Source organism: Zootermopsis nevadensis, unplaced genomic scaffold (assembly GCF_977971745.1).
Source record: "Zootermopsis nevadensis isolate Lab colony 2312 unplaced genomic scaffold, Znev_1.0 Znev_ptg000019l, whole genome shotgun sequence".
NCBI classification, from domain to species: Eukaryota; Metazoa; Arthropoda; class Insecta; order Blattodea; family Termopsidae; genus Zootermopsis; species Zootermopsis nevadensis.
In genome coordinates, this window is record NW_028259151.1 from 6,555,842 (window position 1) to 6,580,778 (window position 24,937).

Consider the following 24,937-nt stretch of genomic DNA (forward strand, 5'->3'; position numbering starts at 1 on the left):
CAGCATTGTGAGACAGCACTTCATCAACTTACAGACTTCAAGAAAGCTTATCATTCATTGAGAGGAGAAATATGTTATACAACATTCACATTGCATTTAGTGTACCCTTAAGTCTAGTTAGACTAATTAAAATGTGTCTAAATAAGTAAACATTTGCTTGATGCATTTCATATTGTCTGAAACACCAGTGGTTTTCAAATTTGATTTAGAATACACCATTGGGAAGATATTTTCTTTGAGATAATGAAGTCATTGTGATTTGTTTCTGGAGTCTGATTGTGTAATGAGCACAACATGAGCTCAACTGTATGAAACTTTTGCTTTGTGAAAGAAGAATGGCCTGAGAAAGTCCAAAATGTCTTACATAATGTTTATTTGCTATCATTTGAACCAAGTTTCAACCTGGCCCAGTCCTGGGTGCACGTAGATGAAGAAGAAAGAGTTTCTATAGCTCAGACAGTAAAGATGAGTGTCATATCCAAAGATAAGATTATTTTTTTATGTGAATATTCTAACAGTAGGCTTAATTATTTTTTATGATGTGGATTCCATGTAAATTAAAACGTTTTGATTGTTGGGATTCTAACCTCAGTGTATGCATGACTGCATTGTATTTTGGCGCAGGAATCCTGGCCAAAATGAAGGAAGGCGCAGAAAACGTTCAGACAAAGCTACAAGCACGAGCTGAGATTGTTGGTTTCAAACCCATCCAGACTGATGGAAAAGGTAAACAGTTTTCATATTTTATAGTGAGTAATGTTAAATGCATAATAATTTTGTTAAAAAATAACTGTATTTCATGCAATGAGCTTTAACACTGCTTTAAATATTATGGTGTCAGAGGTCTGTATATTACTCAAAAGTTGAAACATACAACACATAGTACATATTCCAGTTATGAACCTAACAACAGTAATTGTCATACCATACCCATGATGGGCACAGAAGTTATCTTCTACTGGAAGAGTGTTTCATGTTGTTCGTGTGTGTCTAAGTAGAAGTAATGTTTATTGTTGGTTTCCTGTAGCAATAATTTGATAGCACTCATGAATAAAAGTGTGAAGAGATTAGTGGATTTAAATCCTTGTGAATGTTGGGAACCTTGTTTTTTGGGGCCACCTGTTTTCCTTATTTTATCGTGTAGTTGTGATTATAACTGTTATCAAATTAATTTGTACATTGTTATCTTCAGATGTTATGCTTTCATTATTTGTGAAGTAATCATCACTTTTCACTGTAAGTTCACCCTTTTGTCTCAACATTCCATGCCTTGGAATTATATTAGACTTAATAAATACTTTTGTGAAGATTTTACCCTTCTAGAGAGAGAATGAATATGCCAGTTATTGGTATGCATATTATGTAAAAATTATAAGTTAGCAAATGTACACATAGTGTGATATTTCTGGCATGTTTAGCAGGTTTGACTTTTGTTAAATAAAAAATTGCTGTTAGATTGGTAATTATGGAAAAGAAACAGTAGTACTGATGTTTCTTTCTTAATTGTTCAAACAGTCAGCTGGTATAAAAATATCAGGAGCAATGATGTCATCAGGCATGTAGGGGATCATGGTTAATGATGTCATTGTGGAATGTCACCTTCCCATCTCACAAGTTGTAACATCTGTCATGTTGGCATTAACAATTATAGGAAATTAAAAGGTACAAGTTTGATATAATCTCCAGTGGCATAGTGCCCATACCAAGTTTAATGAAAATCCATTCAGCTGTTCCCAGGTTATATGCATGGGTGATGGCATCGTTAAGGCTTATGATGTCATAAGAGGCACAGTAGGTGTGTGTGTTGTCATCTTCTTCTTCTTTGATTTATTAATTCTAATTGTATAAATTGCTCCGACTTTGTGCATAAAATTGAAATTATTGTTTTTATTATAACCTTATTAATGTCATGCCTCATACAGTACACTTTATTTGTGCAGGAAATGAAGTGGGTGATCAGGGTAGTAGAAAAGTGCGTGGTCTGGAGACAAATGCCACCATGGAAATTGCCCAACTTCTTTTGTCACTGCTTCATGCATGGGGCATGGATCCTGACCTTGATCGTGTTTGTGAGGGTAAATTGGGACTGCTTCGTCCAATGGTACCAGTTTCATTTGGAGTCCTCTCCAAAGGAGGTAGGCATTGTTTATCAGTTGGTAATTTGGTTTTAAAAGAATATTACATTCTCAGTTTAACAAACATTGGAGAGTTACAGACACATAAATTATTATAAAATAAGATCAGATATGAGAATAATTTATTGGTTGTCATATTTATCATGTTACCAATTATGCAATTATAGCAATCTCTCAATTGTCTTGGGGCAGCTAGCATATAAACATGAGTAATTTTATTCATGTCATTAAATCTGTTAATCCTATTTTAAAAAATGGCATTTGATTTAAAATTTTGATCTTTAATTAAAACATCTTTTTATTTGGTAAATATATTATAAAATATCTTGATAAGAAGGCTGTTTAGTAATTTGCCTTAGATAAAATCACATGTTGGAGTTTCATTACCTGTTACCTGTCCTGTGTTTCCTCTTATACTATCTCCATTCCTTCCATTGTTACTGGTTTTAATTTACAGTTAATGCATGTCTTACACAAAAGATTAATTTTGTTTGTTGGTTGGTCGGTCCTGTGTCCAAGCTGTATTTTTATGATTTCTGAATGAAAGGAAAAATTTACTATAATATAAGTAGCTTGTATGAATAGTTACATATGGAACATGAAAGTATTTCTTTTTAATTGGCAGTAAGTTATGGCATAATCATATAAATTGTTTAGTATATAAACAAGAATGAATCACTGTTGGAGGCATTTTCTTTTAGTGTTTAATAATGGTAAGGCCTGAAAAGTATAAATTCTGATCATGGAAAGCAAGCAGGATGACATATTTGAAGTAATTTGGTATGCTACACATCATGTGATCTGCAGCATGGCCTTGCTACCATGCATATGTGAGAATGCTCTTACTTGCAAAAGAAATGGTGTCCTAACATGACGACTGATGAAGAATTCCGTCTTCTGGGTTGTTGCGCTGTGTAGTCTGGTCGATGTTAACCAACGTTTCAGAGGCAGTATGACCTCTGAAACGTTGGTTAACATCGACCAGACTACACGGCGCAACAACCCAGAAGATGGAATTCTTCATACTCACCGCTGTGAAAACCTCAAATCCTACATGACGACTGATGTCTGAGATTAAAGAACTTGTTTTTGGATTCAGTGATTGATGTTTTATCTTGTTGGAAGCATATTACTTGAACAACATTTAATGATGTGTTACAGAATGTAACAAAGACTGGTAAATACATGAAGTTTAAATTGAAAAGTGAAGCTGTCTTGTTACCACTTTACGCATGTTGCTTATATTCTTTTTCAAGGTTATATGAGTTTGTTGTTACCAACGTGGCAAGCAAAATATGCTGATGACCTTGATGCTGAGAAATCAGTAAATACATCTGGCAATGCTGCCAACTCCTTGGAAGCTGACTTGCCAGTTGAATTGGTTCATTTGGAACGACTAACAAGGCTGTTTACGGCACGTACCCACTGGGAGCTAAGTACTACCTTGACCAGTAATCATCTGCTTGCCATTATTGCACTTGCCAATACACTTATGTCCATGAATAATGCAACATTTGTTCCTGAGCAGGAACGAACTCGTAAGCTTCATAGGTAAGTAGGTGGTTTTACAAATATTTTAAAGTCTAAACAGGTGCAGCAGATGTACAAGTGCCTTTAGAATAAAATTTGATTGACTTAGTCCAGTAGTTCTAAAGTTTTGAGATGATACAGCATAAAATTCCTTGTAATTGTCAAGAAAACCATAAGTCTTATTGGAAAAATGTATTGGGCAAAAATATTTTTTTTCTCTACAATTTTTGTTTGAACCTCTTTTGCTGTAATAAATATTTGACTGGCGAACTCAAAATGTATGCAGAAATGCATGTAAAGAATCTTCATGTAATGTATCCATTATTTTTGAAAACTTTAAACAATGTTGGAATATATCAACAAATTTTGATAAATGTTTCCAACATTGAGTTTTATGAAAATGTGTTAAGCAGTTCTACATTTCTTATATGCTGACATGGTGAAGCTGATAGACTTGTTTTTGTAACTTTTACTGGATTTTATGAATTAGTTGCCACTTTCATACTCTAATCTAGCATCTGAATGACAACTGCAATGTTTGCCAAAATGTTGGTTAACACCAAAAAAACATCAGATGCTGCTTGCCACTGATAGCCAAAGTTATACAATGGTGAAGATTTGTTTGTAAATGTCTGTGATTAGCTTTGGGGTTTAAAAAAATTTCTGTGAAGTGGTATTTTACATTTCTTATCACATATTTATTAATATATGAGCCAGTGAGTTTTAGTTAAGAGACTGCTTCATTGGGAATAAAAGGTAATAAAGTTTACTTCAGAATTTTTCAAAAAAGGCTGAGAACAATGAAAAATCAGATTGTAAGTAGACTTATCTGTTTGTGATTATTACAGAGTGAGGCTGCTCTGTACATTATTGTGTAGTTAAAACTGTATTGAGCAGTGTGTTAGTCTGAATTCCTCTCAAATTTAAGTCAAATAAAATATTTTCCTAGTAAACTTGATCAGTATTATATCATTTCAGACAACAGCTTCTTTAATTCAATTATAAAATACTTTTTGTACTTTATTTTCTGTGCATTATAGTTCTTTACTTACTTGTATATTCATATAAATTATTTGGTCTCTTTAGGCAAAGTACTCGTACAGCCCTCAGTTGGGCAACAAAAGCTGAAGAAGAGAGTGAAGATCTATTCACAGCACAGCAAGCCCAAATCAAGCAAGGCTGGAGTCTGCTGGCCACCCTGCATTGTGTATTGTTGCCAGACAAAGTTGTCCAGGCTGGCTCTAAGAACTTCAAGAGACCTCAGGTTGAGATGATGGCACGAAGATGGCAACACCAGTGTCTGGAGGTATGTTAATATATAGTACAAAGTCTTGATTGATAAAATGTTTACAGGACAGTAATTTTAGTTAGATGCATTTGTGAAAATTGTATAGCATCTATTATCTTTGGCATTATTATCTACATAGAACAACTCAACTCTTGTATAATATGTGAAATTATATATGCATGTCAGTCATATGTTCTCTTATTGCAAGGTGCGTGAGGCTGCACAAGCTTTATTACTGGCTGAACTTGGTCGATTGGGACCAAAAGGTCGCAAAGCCCTGGTTGACAGTTGGGCTCAGTTTTTGCCATCCTACAGCTCAACAGATACGCTTGGGTTCCCACCCACTACTCAGCATCCTTCATCGCAGACTCTGACTGTTCCATCAGCCCAACAGGGAGGTGCAGCCCAGCAGATACAGTCATCAGGTTAAAATGCGGAATTAGTTTGCATCTTTATGTGCTTTTCAGTAGTAATCTCAGGTTTCTGAATTTAATAAGAATGTAAAGGTGTATGTTTGGAGTACACTAACATTCCAGAAATATTCTTCATGCCACATCATGTAAGTTGTTGCACTGATGTGATCTGAGGTCATTGTTGAATCTTAAGTTATTCTTGCACTATTGTGTTCCCAGGATATTGTGCAACAGTGTGTTCTACAACTGGATCTCCAGTCCATTTATTGCATGATAGTGAAAACTCTTGCATCCCATTGTTGCAGGACAATGTGTTTGTTATAATGGAACCTGTGGTCTCATTGCAAAAAACACCATGGGTAGACATGGTTGAGCCCATAAGGTGTTCTTCACTTGTGCTAGAGCATGAGAAACACCTATAAATCCATTGCTTATACAGTAGACCCTAACCAACTGCAACTTTAAAGTATCCATGTTTTTTAAATTGTATGCAGTTTTGCCACTGTGGTATTTGGTTTTATGTAACCATGACCACCCCCCACCCCACCCCACATAGAGATAACTGGCAGTTTCTGCACAGAGAAATCTGAATTTGCTGGGAGCATAACTGTAATAGCATAAAAACAAACAAACAAACAAACAAACTCTCACTGTAATATTATGAGTAATTCCTTCTTCTTTTAAAATGAAAATGTTGACATTTTGTGTTCACTTTGTTTCAGATTCACATTTAATATTTCAAGAAAAATGCTTGTTTTCACTTTATGTGAAATATAGTAAAGACAGCAAAACTGACTGGATTTTTATTAAATGCTTTTATACTATTGATGATTCTAACAGTTTTTGGTAAAATTTAATTTTTTGAGTAACTGAGCATGCAGTCAGTTTCTCATGAAGAACTCTTCTCTGTAGAGTTAGTTTCATCAAATTTAATTTTTGGGTCTTCTTTTTGATAGAATCCAACTCCATACAGGCCAAACAGGTATTTCAGTGTGTAAAGTCATATTTCAGTTACCATTTGACAAACCGATATACTGTGTAGGATGACAGATATTTTTGCCTTTAGTTATATAGGTCTGCTCCGAGTGATCATTGTTGCATCATAAAACATATCCCATCCTTGTTTCCATCCCCAAATGGCCCCATAATACCTAATATACAATATACAGATAATTACAAGTACTTCTACAGATACATTCCAAACCCCCAATTCCAAGCCATTTTTAAAATTCTGTGTGCCACTGAATGTGTAAACATTTTGAGGTTTGGCAATATATTAATGTTGCTGTCATGCAAGTGTCACCAGAATAATGTTCCTTGAAGCATTTCAGGTATCTTTAATTTTTAGTTTGTACCCTTCAAGACTCAAATATGTAAGGCTCTGACTATCTGACATACACTTTGTAAGGTTTGATGCTCAGGTTTATGAGAAGTTCTAAGTTTTACTGCACCTGTTGGGTAGTCTGGTCAGTTTGTAAGTATTTCACAGAAATGTATCTTCTGATTTGTCAAGAGCAAAATGATTCTACTCACAGAGGTTTTAGAAACTGGGATTCTGGAATTTTTTCCACCATTTGCTTTGTCTATATCGTGTGTTTAAGGATTATCTAGGAAGAATTCCAGAATGAATAAGTCTCACAGATAAACAGTGGAGTAGTTGCATGTTTCATTGTACCTGGCATGCCACCAACAGTCTGTAAATTAGTGACAAAAAGGTATTATTACAGGAAAATTTTAAAGACTGAAGAACTTTTCATCATTTTTATTTCACATAACTAACTAACTAACTAGATGGCTTACCGAACCCGAAGGTTCATCACCGAATTAACCAAAGCCCTCCACCGGACCCTGTCCTGGGTCAACAAAATCCAGTCTCCTTCAACTCCTATCTCCCATAGATCCCGCCTGAGATTATCCTCCCATCTACGTCTAGGTCTCCCCTTTTTATTTCACATATGTGTTTTAATTGCTCCCTTCAGTATATTTAAATTTAAGTGACTTACATAGTTGTTATTGCATGGTTAAGTAACCTGGCATGCATTTAATTTACTGGGGATACTGGTAACGACCTGTTCTTCAAGTGCCTGAGCACTGCGGGTCCCAACTTTTTCGTTGGCTTGATCTATAGACATTCAGTAGGACTCCTTGGACGAGGGATCGGCCTGTCGCAAGGCCTCACCTGTACACAGGACAGCACAACACATAAAAATGCGGACAAACATCCATGGCTTGAGTGGGATTCAAACCCGTGGTCTCAGCAACCAAGCGGCACAAGGCCCACGCCTCAGACCACTCGGCCACTGCAGACCCCCATTTAATTTACTCTGTTTTGATATTACATAACACCTGTGTACTAATTATGGCACTGACTCAGGGGCATAGTGACAAGGCAAAGAGCTACCTCACATCTGATTTATCAACCCCTTTTTCAGGTAGTGTTACTCTGTAGACTCTACAGTGTGCCATTTAAAGTATGGCTCAAGGGATAGTTAGCTGCTTTTTTGTGTAATTAACTGATTGTCTAATTCACATTTTTATGTCCTCTATATGGTTCACTTCTCACTGCAGGTCAACAGGGCAGCAATGGTTCAGCTCCTGGTGTACAGACAGAGCAACCACAGCATGAGGATGAAGATGACGAGGAGGAAGAAGGAACAGAGGGTCAGATAGAGAAACTCTCTTTTTACTGTAGATTTTTCACATTTCAATATGCATTGGTAACACAGTGTAATAGGATATCTTTATACAGAGTGATCAAAAAGTCACACAACCCATATTAAAATAGTTATTGATGGTTGCATTTCAGTGCAGTTTAATTGGATTAATAAACACACAATATCACTGTGACTATACAAGAGCCTGTGCATATCAGGACTGCTCATGCCAGTCTGTCAGTTGTCTTCAAACAGGGTGCAACAAGTGTTCATTGTTGAACACTACCTGGTATCTCATTCTTACTTAATTTGCCAGAATGAGTTTTGGGATACATTTCCTGATTCTTCTGTGCCAAACAAATTGGCATTATCTTGTCTGCTGAACCATTTCTTTGATACAGGAACTCTTATCAGGTTGTATCAGACATGAGGAAAAGAATGAATGCATGCATCTATGAATATGTTTCCATTTCCAACACTTAATATAACTTTTTTTATTCTGATTTCAATGTAATTTATTTTTTGACAAATTGGACATGTCAGGAATGGGCTGTGTGACTAATGCAGATATATGTTCTGATATTTCCTGTCCCCTTTACCTTTTTTGTCTTACTCATGTTTACATCTTTAATTTTTTGCATATAATACTGTGTAGTGCATGAAATGATTACTTCTTAATGCAAGGTCACAGTTGTTAAGTGTTAGTATTGGATATGTTAAATTACTGACTTCATTTATGAGAATCCATCGGCAGATGAATATAAAATGTATACAGTAATAATCTGTCTTTGGGAAGTTAAGATATTTAGGAGTTATAAATGCATCTTATGAATTAATCCAACATGATAATTATTTCCTAATCAGAATGTGATTTTTAGAATACTGTGTGCGAAAACCTTGGAGTGTGGCGGAGTTGAAACGTAAGCAGACAACTGCAGTTGTGCTTCTTGGAGTGATTGGAGCGGAGTTTGGACAAGATGTGAGCGAGGGCAGCACAAGGCGAAGGGCTAGTGAGGATCAGAGACGCAAGAGTTCTGTTGTTGAAGGCTTTGGCATAGGCAATAATAATCTTGCCCGGCTGACAAGTATGTCATTTTGAGATTTTATTTATAATAATAAAGGTAAATGGAAATTTACCTGCTGAATTCTTAACATCTTTATTTAATTATTTTATATTACATATTTTAAACTAATCATAATCTTATATTCTTCCTCCTTCCTCTTTGGATTTTTTTCATTTCTGTTAGTTATATTTCAGTTGGTCCTTAATTTATCAACCAGAATCAGAAATATACAGTGTGCAGGAAGATATGTTCCTATAACATGCCTTTATCTTTGGAATCATGTGGAAATAAGTTTAGACCAATAAAGCTAGGCAAAAAATACAAATCAAATACAAGTATTTTATCTAAGACATATATCTCCATGATAAAAACTTGTTGTTAGAATTACTTTATAGTGTGTTGCTCTGACTTCAGTATTGGTGTCATGTTTGTCGACAGGTCTGGCTCTTACCTACTTACTCTTGGCACCACCTTCTTCACGCTTACCTGCTCACACACCTCTTCGAAGGGCTGCAATAGATTTGATTGGTCGCGGTTTCACAGTATGGGAGCCTTACCTTGATGTATCAAAAGTTCTTCTTGGGCTTCTGGAATTGTGCTGTGAAGCTGATAAACTGGTGCCAAGGTACAGAAACTGATGAAACTGCTCTACATACCTGAATCTAGAACTACCTCTAATTCATTTGTGGAATCAGAGGTTTTAAGAAATATTACTTTTATGCTTGATGCTTGAGAAAGCTGCTAAAAAGAATGGTAGTAAGTGTCTGTATACAGAGTTATTTACTTCAGCAAAACAGACCTTTAGCATCATAACTAAAAATACTTTACATAATGGTATGTTAATTTTATTACTGTGGCTCATTGATAAAGGTTAAAAAATGCTACAGCAACACCAGATAAGTATCATATTCTGGGCATGTTCTACGAGACCTAGATGAAGCTGGATGGTGTAGGAATTACTCATAATGTATTTTTACTGCTTATATGATTGTACTTTCTTCAAAGTATCATGTCATTGATATGCATAACTACTGCTTTGCTAGAAATTTTGTTTCTTCAGAATTTCCGAAGTGTAGCGTTATATCACATCCTTTGCATATAATGATATTGTCATGTGATGTCATATATTTTTTCACATATATGACCAGTTTTCATTACTCAGTAAAAAAAGAAATATATATAAATATAGTGGGACATCTTTACTTTTCTTTTCTTTTCTTTTTTACACTAATACTCTTTTTCAAAGCGGCAGATTGGGTCTTTCAGGCTGAAGTCTGCGTACAGTCATGGGTTACACAATATTGGCTTATAGTGTCATTCCTATTTAGACCGTTATCATTTCCATCCCTTTTATTTCCATTTGATAGAACTTAATGTAATACCACTTACTGTCTGCACATGCCTTATAACTAAGCTGTAGAAAAGAGAAATATAAATGCAATAGACAAAGTTCAGTAACAAGGAGCCATCACATAGTTGAACTGGAGCATAGGCTATTTAGTTGATAGGGTGATCCCTTCCTGCATATAGAATTTTTTCTCTCTTAAATCATTGAACTGTGTGTGTGATAGCATGACATACGGACTGCCACTAACACCAGCAGCTGATTCATGTCGTACAGCTCGCCATGCCCTCACCCTTATAGCTACAGCACGTCCTGCTGCCTTCATTACCACTATGGCAAGAGAGGTGAGTTTTATGTATTTAGTACAGATTCAGTCCAGTTCAGTAAAGCCGTTATTATTTAATTTTCAGCATTCTTCTGTTGTTTCATTTCTGTTAACTAGATATTACCATCATTTTTTCAGGTCTTTTTTCCCTCAAGTTAAGAGAAAACATCTCAAAACACTTGGAAGTATATTAGTTTTATATAGTGGAATATTAATAAAAGAAACATAAAATTAACTGCAACTCCAAATTTACACAAATTCTCAGATGGGATAAGTTATAAGACAATGTGTTAAGAAGCATTGGCCTCTGCTGCTATAGGCATGTCTTGCCACAAAAATTAAACATGTTGAGCTAATTTCCTCAGTATTGTCTCTAAGTGATGGCTAATATTTCCTTTTGTGTGGAAAAATATGTAATCAGTTGCCTGTAGAATATTATTCTCCTCCCTTCCCGTATGCCCATTAAATTTAGCCAATACTTTCCTAATTTTCTTGCTACTGATTTCAACATGCCTGGCCTCTGACATTTGAAATTCCAAATCTTGTATCCTCTTGCTGTTGGTTAGGTAGTGTCAAACACCTGTCCAGTTCTGAATTCAGAGGTTTCTTGGTATGTTAGCAACAAAGTAGTTCATGTAGTGAAGGGTTGTTAGATTCATGTTCAACCTTCAGGCTGTTAGGGCTCTGTGGTTGCTTATTTGACATATGGCTGCTGTCTGTACCTTGAGACAGTCTGAGAACACAGTGAAATGGTAACAGGGATCCACTTTACATGTATAATCAATTTAAGTAACTAGTCAAGAAATCCTCTACCTTTCATTGAACCCAAAGGTTCATTACTATCATCAGATTATATTGTAGCATCATGATGTGGATATAGTCATATAGATTATTATTATTAATTGTCTTCACACAACAAAGTAATATATGTAATAAGCACTGTGCATTTATTTACATGACTCTCCCCCCCCAGGCGACCTACATGGCGTGTAGCATGACTGCTTTTACTTTTTAACATACAACAAAGATAATTAATTTTTTCTGCTCTCACAAGGTTTTAGATGCATGTTTTGTATCTTAAATACACTTTATATCACTGCTAATATACATAATATTTGACTACGAGGGTCGCTCATTAAGTAATGCCCCACATTTTTTTCCTCAGAACATATTTATTCAAGATGGCTCAAATTTAGTGACAATATAAATCAATGTTTCCTTTACACATACTATTTTTCCACATAGTCCCCATCAACTTGTACGGTTTTACGCCAGCGTGGAACAAGTGCATGCATGCCTTGCCGGTACCAGCTCTTGTCCTGTGCACGTAGCCATGTCCTCACTGCTTGAATCACGCTCTCGTCATCTTCAAATCTTGTTCCGCGGATAGCATCTTTAAGTGGCTCAAAGAGATGGAAGTCGGAGGGTGCCAGATCTGGACTGTAGGGTGGATGGGGTAGCACCATCCAACCCAATTTGGTGATTTCTTCCCGGGTTCTCAGACTTGTGTGAGGGCGTGCATTGTCGTGCAGGAGCAAAATTTCTGCTGGATGCTTGTGAGGCCGAACTCGTCGAAAACGCTTCTTGAGGGTTTTCAGGGTCCTGATGTACGCGTCTGAATTGATGGTCGCACCTCTTGGCATCACATCCACAAGAATGACCCCATCACTGTCCCAAAAGACAGTCATCATGACTTTTCCGGCGGAGGGAGTTGTCTTGAATTTCTTCTTTCTCGGTGATTGAGGATGATGCCACTCCATTGACTGCCTTTTTGTCTCTGGCTCAAAGTGGTGTATCCAGGTTTCGTCACCTGTAATGATCCGGGACAGAAAGACCTCTCCCTCAGCATCAAAACGCTCCAACAATTCAGAAGAAATCGTTTTCCTTTGAATCCTGTGGTCTGCTGTGAGACTTCGTGGAACCCATCTTGCGCACACCTTCGAATATGCGAGAGCCTGGATAATTGCAATCACACTTCCATTGCTGACTGAAAGCTGTTGGGCCAATTGTCGAGTTGTGATGCGCCGATCCTCACGAATAATGGCATCCGCGCGGTTCAACATGTCTGGAGTGGTGGCTGTGGCAGGACGCCCAGAGCGCGGCAGATCACGGAGCTCGGTTTCTTCACTTCCTGAAGCTTTAACTCTCTTAGCCCAGCGACCAACGGTGCTCCTATCGACTGCACAGCTTCCATACACAGCACACAAACGTTTATGAATGTTCACCACCGTTTCTTTTTCAGCAACAAGGAATTCAATTACAGCTCGTTGCTTGTAACGAGAGTCGTTCACAGACGCCATTTTAACAGTTCACTACAGCTCCGCTATCGGTTGGAATCATTTGAAACTCCGTACACGAACGCGGGAAACATCAAATCTCAAGCATGTAAAAGTACACTTTTCTATCTTCATTATTGGCTGAGAAAAAAAATGTGGGGCATTACTTAATGAGCGACCCTCGTAGATAGTAGCTTAAGAATGGACCATGTGTGTCCAAAACATGTTGCGTAGTTCATTATTGTGTTCTAAGGAGCCTGCCATCAGTCCTAATCCTGAGCCAGATGAATCTATCCACTCCCTTTTTCCCTAAGATCCCTTTTAATTATATCCTCCCATCTATGCCTAGGTCTTCCAAGGGGTCTCTTCCTTTCAGGCTTTCCAACCAGACCTTGTACTCATTTCTCATCTCTCACATGCATGGTGCAATTTAATATTTAAGTAAATCAATATATATATTTATACAATCTGTTACTCTGTTATAGGTTGCCCGGTATAACACACTCCAACAGAATGCACAGGCCCTGAATGTGAACCTCAGTAATTCAGTTCTGCACAGAGCCAAGCCTGAGATCCTAAGAGGTGTTGAACTTCTCATTGATAAAATGCAAAATGAGATGGCTGACCTGCTTGTTGAGGTAATCGTTGTTGATGTCTTTAATGATGATTATTTTTACATCATCCTCAGCATCATCACTAGTTCATGATGCCATTTTGTTGAAATATTAATGTTTATGCTTTATGCACTATCAAATGCAGGTCATTGTTACCTAATTGTATCTGAAATATTTTAAAATCCATGCACTGCTATATGTTTGGTGTTACTGTTTAAAGATAAATTTAAAGTTATTGAAATAACTTTAAATAATTTAAGTTTTTCTAATGGAACAAAATAGTTTTAGGATTAACATGATGGAGAGCTTAAAAGTGCCTTTAATTAATCCTTTTAATTTTTAAGTAAGTCATACTAACCGACATGGCCCTAAATTTTCTGTGACGTGTGACCAAGTCCATGGCAAAATGGAGGTGAAAACTATACTTTTCTTGACCTTCCATATTTCCTGATAGATAAGTAGGTTGAAGTCCTGATGTTGTGTTGTTTAATGTGTATGTCTATTCAAACAAATACTCATTTAAACTGAACAGATATATTATTCAACCAACCGAATTCCCTGGTAGCAGATCCCACAGGTCCAACACCAACGCCAACGCCAGCCACCGGTCATGATCCGGAGCCAACTCCATTTACCATCTTCACAGCCCACCTCCCTAAGATCCATCTTGATGTTATCCTCCCGTCTCCTTCTTGGTCTGCCCAGTGTTCATTTTATAGAAGGATTCCCTACCAAAACACACCCCTCCCATGCGTGATGCATGTCCAGCCCATCAGAGCCTTACTATCCTTACTGTGCTAGGTAACCTGTACAATTCATGCAGCTCCTCATTGTGTAATTTTCTAAATTCCCCACTTACTTCATCCTTCCGAGGTCCAAATAGCTTCTGAGTACCTTGTTTTCAAACACTTGTAATCTACATTCTTCCTTCAAGGTAAGAGACCATGTTTCACAACCATACAAGACAACAGGCAAAATTATTGTTTTATATATTCTGATCTTCAGAGGTTTAGATAGTAAATTGTAAATAAGGGAAGTTGTGGAAAAGCCACATATGGATGAATACAAGGAGATTCTGAATGATTAGAATTATGACACGAGCTATGTGCTTAACATCACTTCTGGTTTCAGACATGGACAATTTTCAGGTCTTGATTTTTGTTGAACTGAGTGTACAAGATTCCTTTCAATGAAATTTGCAAAATGTTGTTGTTGCAGTTCTCTCTACTTTATCTTCATACTTGAAGATGGCTCATGTGAAGTTTGCAGAGAATGGGCACTTGCCATTCTTCCTTTTACTGCCATTCTTGTCAACTAGTCTAAAAGAAGACTGAATGGGCAACATGTTTAGACGTGCTTGCATGAAAACTATCTCTGTGATTGCTTCCAAATTAATATTTCTGATGACAGATATATCTAGCAGTGGATGGGATGTGTCTGGAAATTGGCTTTCTGTTAGGTCTTCTACATGAAGTACATGCTGGAGTTTATCTCATGTTATAAATGTCATTTATATTATAAGGTGTGTTATATGTAGTATTACTATTACTTCTCACCTTGTTGCAGGTTGTGGACATTGTTTTGCATTGTTTAGACCCTGGCCATCTTAAAACAAAAGGTCTCGGAGAGGTTTTCCCAGCAGTTTGTAGATTCAACCAAGTTAGCCATTGTCCAAGCACACGACGTATAGCTGTTGGAGCTAAAAGTGGGCATGTTGCTCTCTACGAATTACGGTCACAAAAGTGCCAGGTAGTTTTGCTTATAAGATAGCCATATAATTTTTATTGTTGTTGTTTTTGTTGCTACTGCTGCAAAGACTGTGTCCGTTTGGAACTAGACTCCCAACAGGAGCATTTTCCAGCCCTGAGATGATTCATCAGTACGAATATTAATATGAATATGAAACAGCAATGAATGAGGAAACTGAACCACTCTAAGAATTGCCTGTCCTAAGGCCACTTTGTTTATTAAAATCACACATGGACTGTCATGGGCGTGAACTGGTGCTTCTGCAGTTAGAAGCCTGTGATTAACTGCCAAAGCTATGACACAGCCTAATTTCTGTGTATTTAGTACAAAATGTTTCTTTGATTGTGAATGTTAAAGCTGCTTCTGTTTATCTTCATTTTTTTAAAGTTTTAAATTCTTATAGGTTCCTATGTTTAAAAATAATTTAATTTATCTTTTATGCTATAAATTGCCTCCCTTCTTTTTGTTTCCTATTTTATTGTAAGTTATTTTAAGTTAGCCAAGTATGGTATTACAGTGAAACCTCGATGCATCGTTTTCGGCGGGGGTGGGAAATAAAAACGATGAATGCGGGAAAACGATAGATGCGGGAAAGCATTAAAAATTTTTAAAAAAACAATGTTTCTCTTTCAAAGTTACTTCTTTTTACCAAAAAAGTCTTTAATGGACAACTGGTTTGTCGAAACTTTACGTTTTAGACCAAACAGAGCACTTTCCACGTTCAAAATGTTTTCCTCGTCACGTTCACTAATATTAAGCGCATAAAAGAACGACTTCACTTTCGCCAATGCAGCGTGTGCTTCGGCAAAACTCGGCAAAGCTTCGGGCTCGCATTCGTCGTCTTCGTCTTCCTCACCACTCCAACCCCCTTTGCGGACAATAACAGGAAGAATGGAAGTACTGTTACTGCCGAACTCAACGAAACATAGCTGTAGAAGACCCTGAACCGCTGGAAACAAGATGAACCAGAAGAATGAAAAGTGCCGCCAGCCTTTCCTTTGTACTTGTAATAAAAGCATTTGTAAAGAAATTCACACTGCACATGCCATCTGGCATCGCTGGAACGAAATATGAGTGCACCCTAATTAAAATCGTAAAATTTCTGAAAATGAGCACCGCCATTCACTCCAACTATCACCCCTGCACCGCTGACCTTCATTCCAAAAGAATGTGCTGGTTGGGCGACATAACAGGTTACCACTACTGTGTATTCCAAAAACATTGTGCGTCTTTCGGTATTAATTTATCTCAAAACCCAGCATTTTAAATTCTCAGAAACGATCATTGCGGGAAAATTGTGGGCCGGGACTAAGATTTTTGAACGATCGATGCGATAAAACGATAGTTCGAGGAACGATAGAAGCGGGAAAATGTAACATTATTTTATATGGGATGTATTCGGGACCGAACAAAACGGACGATGCATCCGGGAAAACGATAGTTCCGGGAACGATGGATAGAGGTTTCACTGTAGTTCAATACATACATTACTTTAATACTAATATTAAAATACTTCTTAGTTATCATGAATTAAACTTTACAGTTCATTTTTACTGTACATTTTTAAACTGACAGTTGCACTGAACCTACCTGTTGTAACGTTGAAAGGTTTCTCTCAAATACTTGCAGATGATCCAAGCCCATGGGGCGGCCATTACGGCCAACACATTCTCACCGGATGGGAAGTATCTGTCAACATACAGCTGTAAGGAGAACCGACTGTCCTTCTGGCAGGTAATGTGAAATAAGAAGTACCTTAATGATCAGACTGCCTGTGTAATTGTCATACAAAGTATGGTCCAAATACAAAATATATACAGAAACAGCAAAAGCATAGATACCCAGTCCATTCTCTGAAATAACCTTGAATTCTTGGAAATGCACTTTGGGTCATGAAGTTCTAGTCTGTTTTAGAAAGAATCAGGAATTCTTGCAAGTACTGCTTTTATCTGTCCTTTCAAGATGGAGTTTGTAGGTGCACAGAATATGTTACTTGCTCTAAAGTAATTGTCTAGTTGTCCTCCATCACTGAATTTTTCATTCCCTCCTCCCCTGAAGTACTGTTTTTTCTTAAACCAGCAGAATAATTAAAATCTTTTTGGCATTCATGATAACCATTACTATAAAATTTGCATTACATGAAAATGGGAATGAAGTAATCTGAATATCAAGTCTCTTGCTTACATGTCTGCATAAAGTAATTTATTAAACTCTGTTTATTAGGTAAAACACTTTAAATATAGGACTCTTAAAACAAATTACATAAATGCTGTATAATTTTTCAATATTAGCTCTAGTTTTTTATCTTTTATTTAACTCAATTTTTAACAGTCTCACAAAGGATCAGTCTGTACCCAGTAAGTGGCGTCTGGCATCAGTAGCATATATCAAAACTCATTGCTGCAACAATATATCCATTTCCAACATCATTTTTATCTGGTGGATTTTGTGTCATTAACAAAATGTACAAAAGTTTAGCCACTTGATATAATGTAGTGTTCAAAAACATAGAGCTGGATAACATGTATGTTTGTATGATGGTAATGGTAATGAAAATCTGATGATTACTGTTTTATAAATATTCTCATATTGTGACAATACTTTGTGGATTTTTGATTTTTAATATTTGCCACAGCTGTCATATGTCTATACATACAGAAATCATTAGATCATTTATTCTTGTGAATTTTTTACTGTTCATGAATTTTGAGACAGCCCTCTGTATTGAAAAAAACTGTCTTATAGTCAGGTAAATATTAGTATACAGATTAGTTCTAACACTGTGTTTTATGTGTTATAGAGAAATTTTCATATGATCTGACTGTCAGTCAGAGGTTTTAGATTGAAGTATCTTTAATTGTGGGACTGAGCTTTGTAGAGCTGATAGACAACTTCCTGCACAGCTAGGGAATGATTGCTGAGAAATTCCAGTTCCATGAAATTATACTTACGTTTAGAGAAGTGTCTCAAGTACTGCTATTCTGCTTTAAACTGGTCTCACATCTTAATAAAATGCCTTTAGACATCACAAAGTTGTTGTTTTGAAATAACATAATTTTTTTATGTCATATTTCAGTTCTAATATATTTTGACTTTTCACTTTGTCTGTCCTTCAAGTATAAAATCATATCGATTTCAATATAGATATCATGAAAGCCAGACCATTAGCTGAGGAAATTATGGTGTCTGAAACATTTGCAGTTTGGGCTGTGATATTCTCCAACATACATTACCTATATATTCTTTCAGTTCATTGAAGAACATTCGTAGAATTAATGTAATATTGCACTAAAAATATATTGTTCTAGTAAAACAGTCAGGCCTTATTATTCAGTGTGCAGTGGTTACAAATCACATTCCCACATTTTAGATGATGTAGAGACATCATGACCAGTATGGAGATTTTATTCCGTCTAGTAATGGCTGTTTGACTCTTCACATAGCCACTTAAAGTAAACCATGCCTCATCAGAAGGAATAAACTTATGAAAATTATCCTTGAAACCTTCTTCAGTACCAGATACTTGCCTTACAGTGTGCACACATAAATTTTCAGATGATGTGAGCTTCACTTTATGACATGAGCACCAAAGCCGTCACACTTCTGTTCCGTCAAACTGTGCCATTTTCATGTTTTATTTCCGTTCATCATTGAACATGTTGCAGCTAAACTTTTCTTTTTTTATCTTATTTTTATTCTTCTATGGCTGTCCGGTCCGTATTCGGTCCATGGCCTCCTCATTTCTCCTCTTCCATTCGGTCCTCTGTTAGATCCGTCTGTCCGAGGCTTTGATCAAGGTTTCGATAGGTTGTGAATTACACTTCAGTTTGTCTTATTTGTTTTATTAATTAGAAAGTAAAAGTTTCAAGATGTAGTCACATAACTGAACAAGATTATTTTTATTCTTCCTGTGACTTGTGTTGAAAATTCTGCTGTAAAAATATGCATGTAAACAATTCTTGTTTTACAGACATCCACTGGAATGTTTGGATTGGGAAATTCACAGACACGTTGCATTAAATCATACTCTACTGCACCAATTGCTGATTTGTCTCGTCTAAACCCTATGAGACTGGCACGTCTCATCTGGATTAACAACCGAACAGTGTCGCTCATGTTAGCTGATGGCTCTGAAACTCGATTTAATGTATAAAACTGTCTCACATCATTGATGCATTTCACTAACTAGTATAATCTCATTTCAGTCTTTGTATTTGCTATGAATACATATACTAGACTGGACATGGAAGAGAAATTCTTACTGTAAGCTGTTAGAAATGTGTATTTCAGACTGATGATACAAAAATGTATGTGTAATTTTCATCTATAAATTGTAGCTGAAAGTAATGTTATAATTTCTTAGGGTTGCTTTCAATGTAAAATATTACATGAATACATTAATTTAATCATTTGCACAGATTTTAAGATACTTAATGGGCAGATACATTAAAAAAGATCAAAAGCATCAAATCTGAGTAGAGTTAACAGTAAACAATGCAGCATTATATTTACCTGTATTATTCATTGGCCTATATTTTAGTTGCAATATTAGTGTAAAAATTGGGAGAGATTTCTCATATAACATTGTTTTGTATGATTTGGCAAAAATTGTATGTATTGCTTTTTTCTGTGTTTACACATATGTATTGGCTACTGAGATATATTCATTTATCAGAGCTAATGTTACATTACATGTATTAGGGTTATTAAACTTAATAGTTAAATGTTTATAACAGCACAGTTTTTATAACTGTCTTCAAATATACCATCCACTGTTCAGCACAGTCACAGGAAATAAATGATAAGGTGGTGATATTTTGCATGGAAAGTTGTTGAGGGTGTATGGGTGGACATTGTGTAGTGAAGAATGAGTCAGGAATGCAGTATTGTGGAGGGAAGAATAGTAGCATCAGTATTAATCTGAAATTGATGTGAAACTGAGTGAAGAATAGACTTTCAGATAATTGTAATATAAATGGAGACATGAAAATTATATGGATAAATATGGTTTACTTGCTTCCAAATGGTTTCTTGTAGATATACAAATGACTGAAGTGCATTTGATGTCTGTAAGCTGAAATACAGTTTATATAACTTACTTTTTACTTTTCTTGAGGAGGTTGCCAATAATTGATTGAACGATTGCCCTTTTCAGTAAAATTGTTAAAATACAAAAGTATTTGTTACATTTTTCCTTGAAACTGCTTTCATCTGTCATGAAGTTTACCCCATTATTAAACAGTACTACAGGTGAATTTGTTACACCAATGTAAAAATTAAGAAATAGCACAGACCTAAATGTGTATTGTGCAGACACAAACATTATCAGTTTCTTGCAAGTCCGATTATTAGCCAAGTCTGTTCTGATGTAGTGGGTGGAAAACTTTCTTTGTAACCACTTACAAAACTGTATGGTGTCACAACCCAGAAGAACACAATCTGAGATTCTTACAAAATAGTTTCATTAGTTTATTATCAGATGTTACTGATGGTACTGCATACTGATTCATGGGGTTGCCTTTGATATTGAACTTAGAAATATGTGAAATGCAGGAACCTGCCAACAATAATTTGCCAAATATTTTAAAGTATCTTGGATAGGATTATAAATACTTTAGGGTAACTTACATGGGTATATAGAAATGTGTATTTTGCTGCGTACATAAATGTCACAAAACCATTACTGAACAAACTACTGTGTGATAAGTAGTATGTACAAACATGACTTAGGACCTTGAGAATATGGTACATATTCCTTTTTAAGCAAGAGATGTACTGTAGATGTTCATATTTATGTTATGTTAAATATTCTTATATACAGATGATGATTAATCAAAATGTAAACTTCTATTAGACCATCGCTTAGATGTTTTATGTATGCCCAGTTAAATTAAGTATAAAATGAAATGCATGCAATATCCAACAATGCTGGTAGAGTTGTTCAGAATACTTACCAGCCCATTACATGATTCCAGATGTTTGAAATTTGTGAATTCTTTTGTGAACATTTTAAATTCTGTGTTGTAATATAGTATGTTAATTGTGTACATATCGAATTGATCTAGAAGTGCTATGTGCAGAATGAAATAATGTACTGTGTTTCATTTTAGTTCTATTATAACTAGAACATTATGAATAATAAATTATTCTTGGGCTAACATACAGATGGTTGAAAAGTGAACAAACCATCTGACACGGCTGGTAGCCCAAGAATAATTTATTATACTTAGTCACCATGAAAGCTCCAGATCATGCAAAAACATTATGAATTATATAAATATTGTGGTCTTCCAGGTTGTGACACATTGTAGTCTAATAGGTGGTACATGGTTACCACCTACAAGACTGTATGATGTCACAACTCAGAAGACTACAATCAATATCATTATTTTAATATTATTAATTATACTTACACAGAAAATAGTTTAACCCTCTGCTATGCAATTTAAATTCACTTGACCAGTCAGTTTAAATTGCTATTATATACTTTGCTTTACTCGTTGGACATGTAAAAATGTTAAATTATATGCAACAACGTTCCTGGAAGGATACAACTTTAATTTACAAGACCCATGTGCTGGGCTGTGTGCAACTCAGTACTGATATGTTTCATTCAGCAGAACACCAGAATACATCAAACATCATGTTTTCTTTTATGTACCCATTTTGTAGGATGGATTGTGGTTTTGTAGTCTCCCAGCACTCGTTAATACATAATGTTAGTGTTTCTTGGAGATTTATTGTTTTAAAATTACCTTTCCTTTGAAAATTACTAGAACTTTGTCCACAGCCAGATGTTCAGAAGGAGCATCATATTTTGAGTAGGCTTTATTGAGCAAGTCAAAAATATTTCTTGCTTTCTGTGGTGTCAGTTTAGGTAATTTTTGTCAGTAGCACTGTCGTTTGAAAACTTTAGGGATTGAATAATTTCAAAGAATCTGTCATGTTTCATTATTTTGCCATAGAATGGTGTAAGGAACTGTTCGGTCACTGACCAACAGTCTGCCAGGCTGTTGCATTTGAAGTTCTGTGATAATCACCAGAAATAAACATTTCATTTTCAGTAATGTCAGGTAGTGGAGAATGTCTGATACAGTGTGTCCAAAGTATTGGTGGTAATATATGTTAGTCTCTGCCAGCAGAGAGATAACGGAAGCAAAATACAGCATAAAAACACTGTATGTAGTTAAAATGGGGTGTCACATTCTATTTGCCATGTATGTCATTAGTGAGCTGGTACACTCCTGTCTGTCTGATCTGTATGTTGTCCCCACTTGGACATCTTTGGGTGCAGATGGGGGTGGTGTTATCTTGTCATCATCCTCATCAGACTTTTGGCTACGATATGGTCATGGGAGCCTCTGTTCATCTGGCTTATCAATTGACCCCACTTTACAAACCTTGCGGTGGAATTAGAAGTTGTTCTGTCAGATAATCTTCTGTTTTGTCACTCTTTATCATATGCCTTGTTGTTATCGTCTGGAATAAATTCAACCTTGTCTCTACACAGTCACCATCTCATCTCTGCTTGTGGATGTCTTGTTCTGTTTTGTTGTGTTCTGTGGAGTATAAAACTGAACTTATTACATCTCAACACAATGCAGTGTAAAGTTACTTTTAAACTATGTTAGCTGAATAATTTAGTTACTTTCCCTCTTAGCTGCAACCACAATATAGGCCAAGGGATTTCAGATTCTCAGATTGACTCTTCTGCAGTGGAGTGCCTGGAATAAAATCTGTAGGATATAAATAAAAACTTTTGATTCACCAGAAATCCATTGCTGTGGAACCTGCCACATTTGCTTGAACAGACTGAGTCACAATCAGCTGCATCAAACTTTTGTTGCAATTCATTCATGTGATGTGCATGCTAAAGAGGTTAAATCAAGGTATGAGATTGCATGCCTTATGCCATTTTTACTTCTGTGATTTGCAACCACTCATACAGTTGCTTGTTGATAAAATGTATTTTAATCAGAACCACTGACAAAGAATTCTGTGAGGCTTGAATATGAGTGCTGACAAAAGATACAGAAATTCCATGCTAAGTACAGATACTTCAAGACTTTCTACCACTCCAATTCTGCAGTATGGGGTTAAATTCAAAGAATAATCAACTAAAACATGCAAAACTAATCTAAATAACTGAAAGTGAACATAAACTACGTGTGTTTACAAATACTGTTTATTACAAAACTTCATTTTCAAGTAAATGGTATCATTGTCAATTGCAGTTTCATTTGAAATTTCTAGCTTAAAAATGTAATAAATACTCTATATTTTGTAATATTCCGTCTTTTGAGTTTGATTAAATGCCATATGCATGCACAGAGCCAAGAAATTTAAGTAGTGAATGATAGAAGTTAATATCATGCATATTAATGAAAAGTCTCTGCAGCCATAAATTTACCTATATGTGTTGATTAATGGCTTGAACTTATGTCTTCTTTCCCCTGGAAATGTAAGTTATTTTCTATGAAAAATGTTATAGCTGATTGGTCTATTGTGGGGATCCTAGGTTCAGTTTTAGTGTGGAAACTAGCTGTCCTCGCTGAGTTTCTTGTGGATTTCCTTAATCCCTCTAGGCAAATGCCAGAATAATACCTTGCTATTAAATAAACCACAAAAAATAAAATTAAATGTTTTCCTGCTTATAAACATATACAATGATGTTCACTGAACCATGTTGTCATGTGTGACAAATTGTTTAGTATGTACTTAAGCTTTTTGAGATAAATCAAGTCAAATCTCAAGTATTTTTAAACATTTAAGCCTTACACAGTCTTCCCAGTACATTTACCCTGAAGATGGCAAATGTAATGTTTGGCATAATAGAAAACTCTCAAGATTCAATGTAAATTATTCCCAAAAGTCAAAGTAAAACATTAAACTCCAGCTGCAGAAACTTGGTGGCAACATTTTTTTAGTGTTTCTCCAACATCTCTCGACCTGCTGCTACATGACAGCCTGTGTCATTGGACAGCAGAATTCCCTTGAACCTAAAGAAAGGACATTTTTTGGGAATTATATTGACCCTAGCCTATGACAGGGTTAAGGTACTATCCTTGCATTTAGCTGCAGAGTCTGGGAGAAACCACAAAAATGCTCCACAGCAAGATGTGAACTAGTTATGTAATATGCGAATCCATTTACAATAGTAGGCCTAATTTATTAGCATTATTAGCATGACGATTTAGCATGCTATCATCATTTATAACTGTGTCAAGAGATTTGGCAAAAAGGCAAATTATTGCTCCTGGTTACCATTGGCCAACTGTGGCATAGCGATATAAAGGTGGATAATATGTACATTTAATTATCATGAGAATCTGCAGTAAACATGAAGTTACAAGGAGTAATAAAATGATAAAAATCAGCTTGCAGATTCCTGAACGTTTGATATTTTACTATCAAAGCACATGACTATACGAATAGTGTGATTAATGCATTTCAAACCAATACCAGACAGTAATAATACCAACTACCCATGATTTAATGCCTATGTTGGTATTAAATGTGTTTAATACTAATCACGGGTAAGATA

The 24,937-nt window shown here is 35.9% G+C and overlaps 1 protein-coding gene and 1 long non-coding RNA gene across 12 annotated transcripts in view; one reads left to right on the top strand and one right to left on the bottom strand.

Moving 5' to 3' along the window:
• Rbcn-3B (WD repeat-containing protein Rbcn-3B) overlaps nt 1-22,127 on the top strand; it is a 61,325-nt gene extending 39,198 nt beyond the window's left edge. For 6 of the 8 annotated variants that reach the window (XM_022080685.2, XM_022080690.2, XM_022080693.2 and 3 more), the window contains 13 exons: nt 625-726; nt 1,941-2,135; nt 3,392-3,686; nt 4,752-4,971; nt 5,162-5,378; nt 7,935-8,027; nt 8,899-9,105; nt 9,523-9,709; nt 10,656-10,773; nt 13,516-13,668; nt 15,211-15,393; nt 17,002-17,127; nt 19,364-22,127. In XM_022080685.2, the coding sequence (XP_021936377.1) occupies nt 625-726; nt 1,941-2,135; nt 3,392-3,686; nt 4,752-4,971; nt 5,162-5,378; nt 7,935-8,027; nt 8,899-9,105; nt 9,523-9,709; nt 10,656-10,773; nt 13,516-13,668; nt 15,211-15,393; nt 17,002-17,127; nt 19,364-19,546 (2,279 nt within the window). In that variant the 3' untranslated portion in view covers nt 19,547-22,127. The remainder of the gene's footprint in view (nt 1-624; nt 727-1,940; nt 2,136-3,391; nt 3,687-4,751; nt 4,972-5,161; nt 5,379-7,934; nt 8,028-8,898; nt 9,106-9,522; nt 9,710-10,655; nt 10,774-13,515; nt 13,669-15,210; nt 15,394-17,001; nt 17,128-19,363) is intronic. The other 2 variants (XM_022080687.2, XM_022080694.2) reach the window with 1 other exon arrangement.
• Nucleotides 19,791-24,916, bottom strand: LOC110837979 (uncharacterized). Of its 4 annotated transcripts, none has more exons than XR_002545903.2 (3): nt 24,856-24,916; nt 23,804-24,001; nt 19,791-22,952 (listed from the first exon to the last, which is right to left on the bottom strand). It is a non-coding gene; the product is annotated as an uncharacterized LOC110837979 (long non-coding RNA). The 4 variants fall into 4 exon arrangements; XR_002545902.2 differs by lacking the exon at nt 24,856-24,916 and adding an exon at nt 24,658-24,845; XR_015535793.1 differs by lacking the exon at nt 24,856-24,916 and adding an exon at nt 24,172-24,647.
• Between the last annotated feature and the right edge of the window lie 21 nt (nt 24,917-24,937).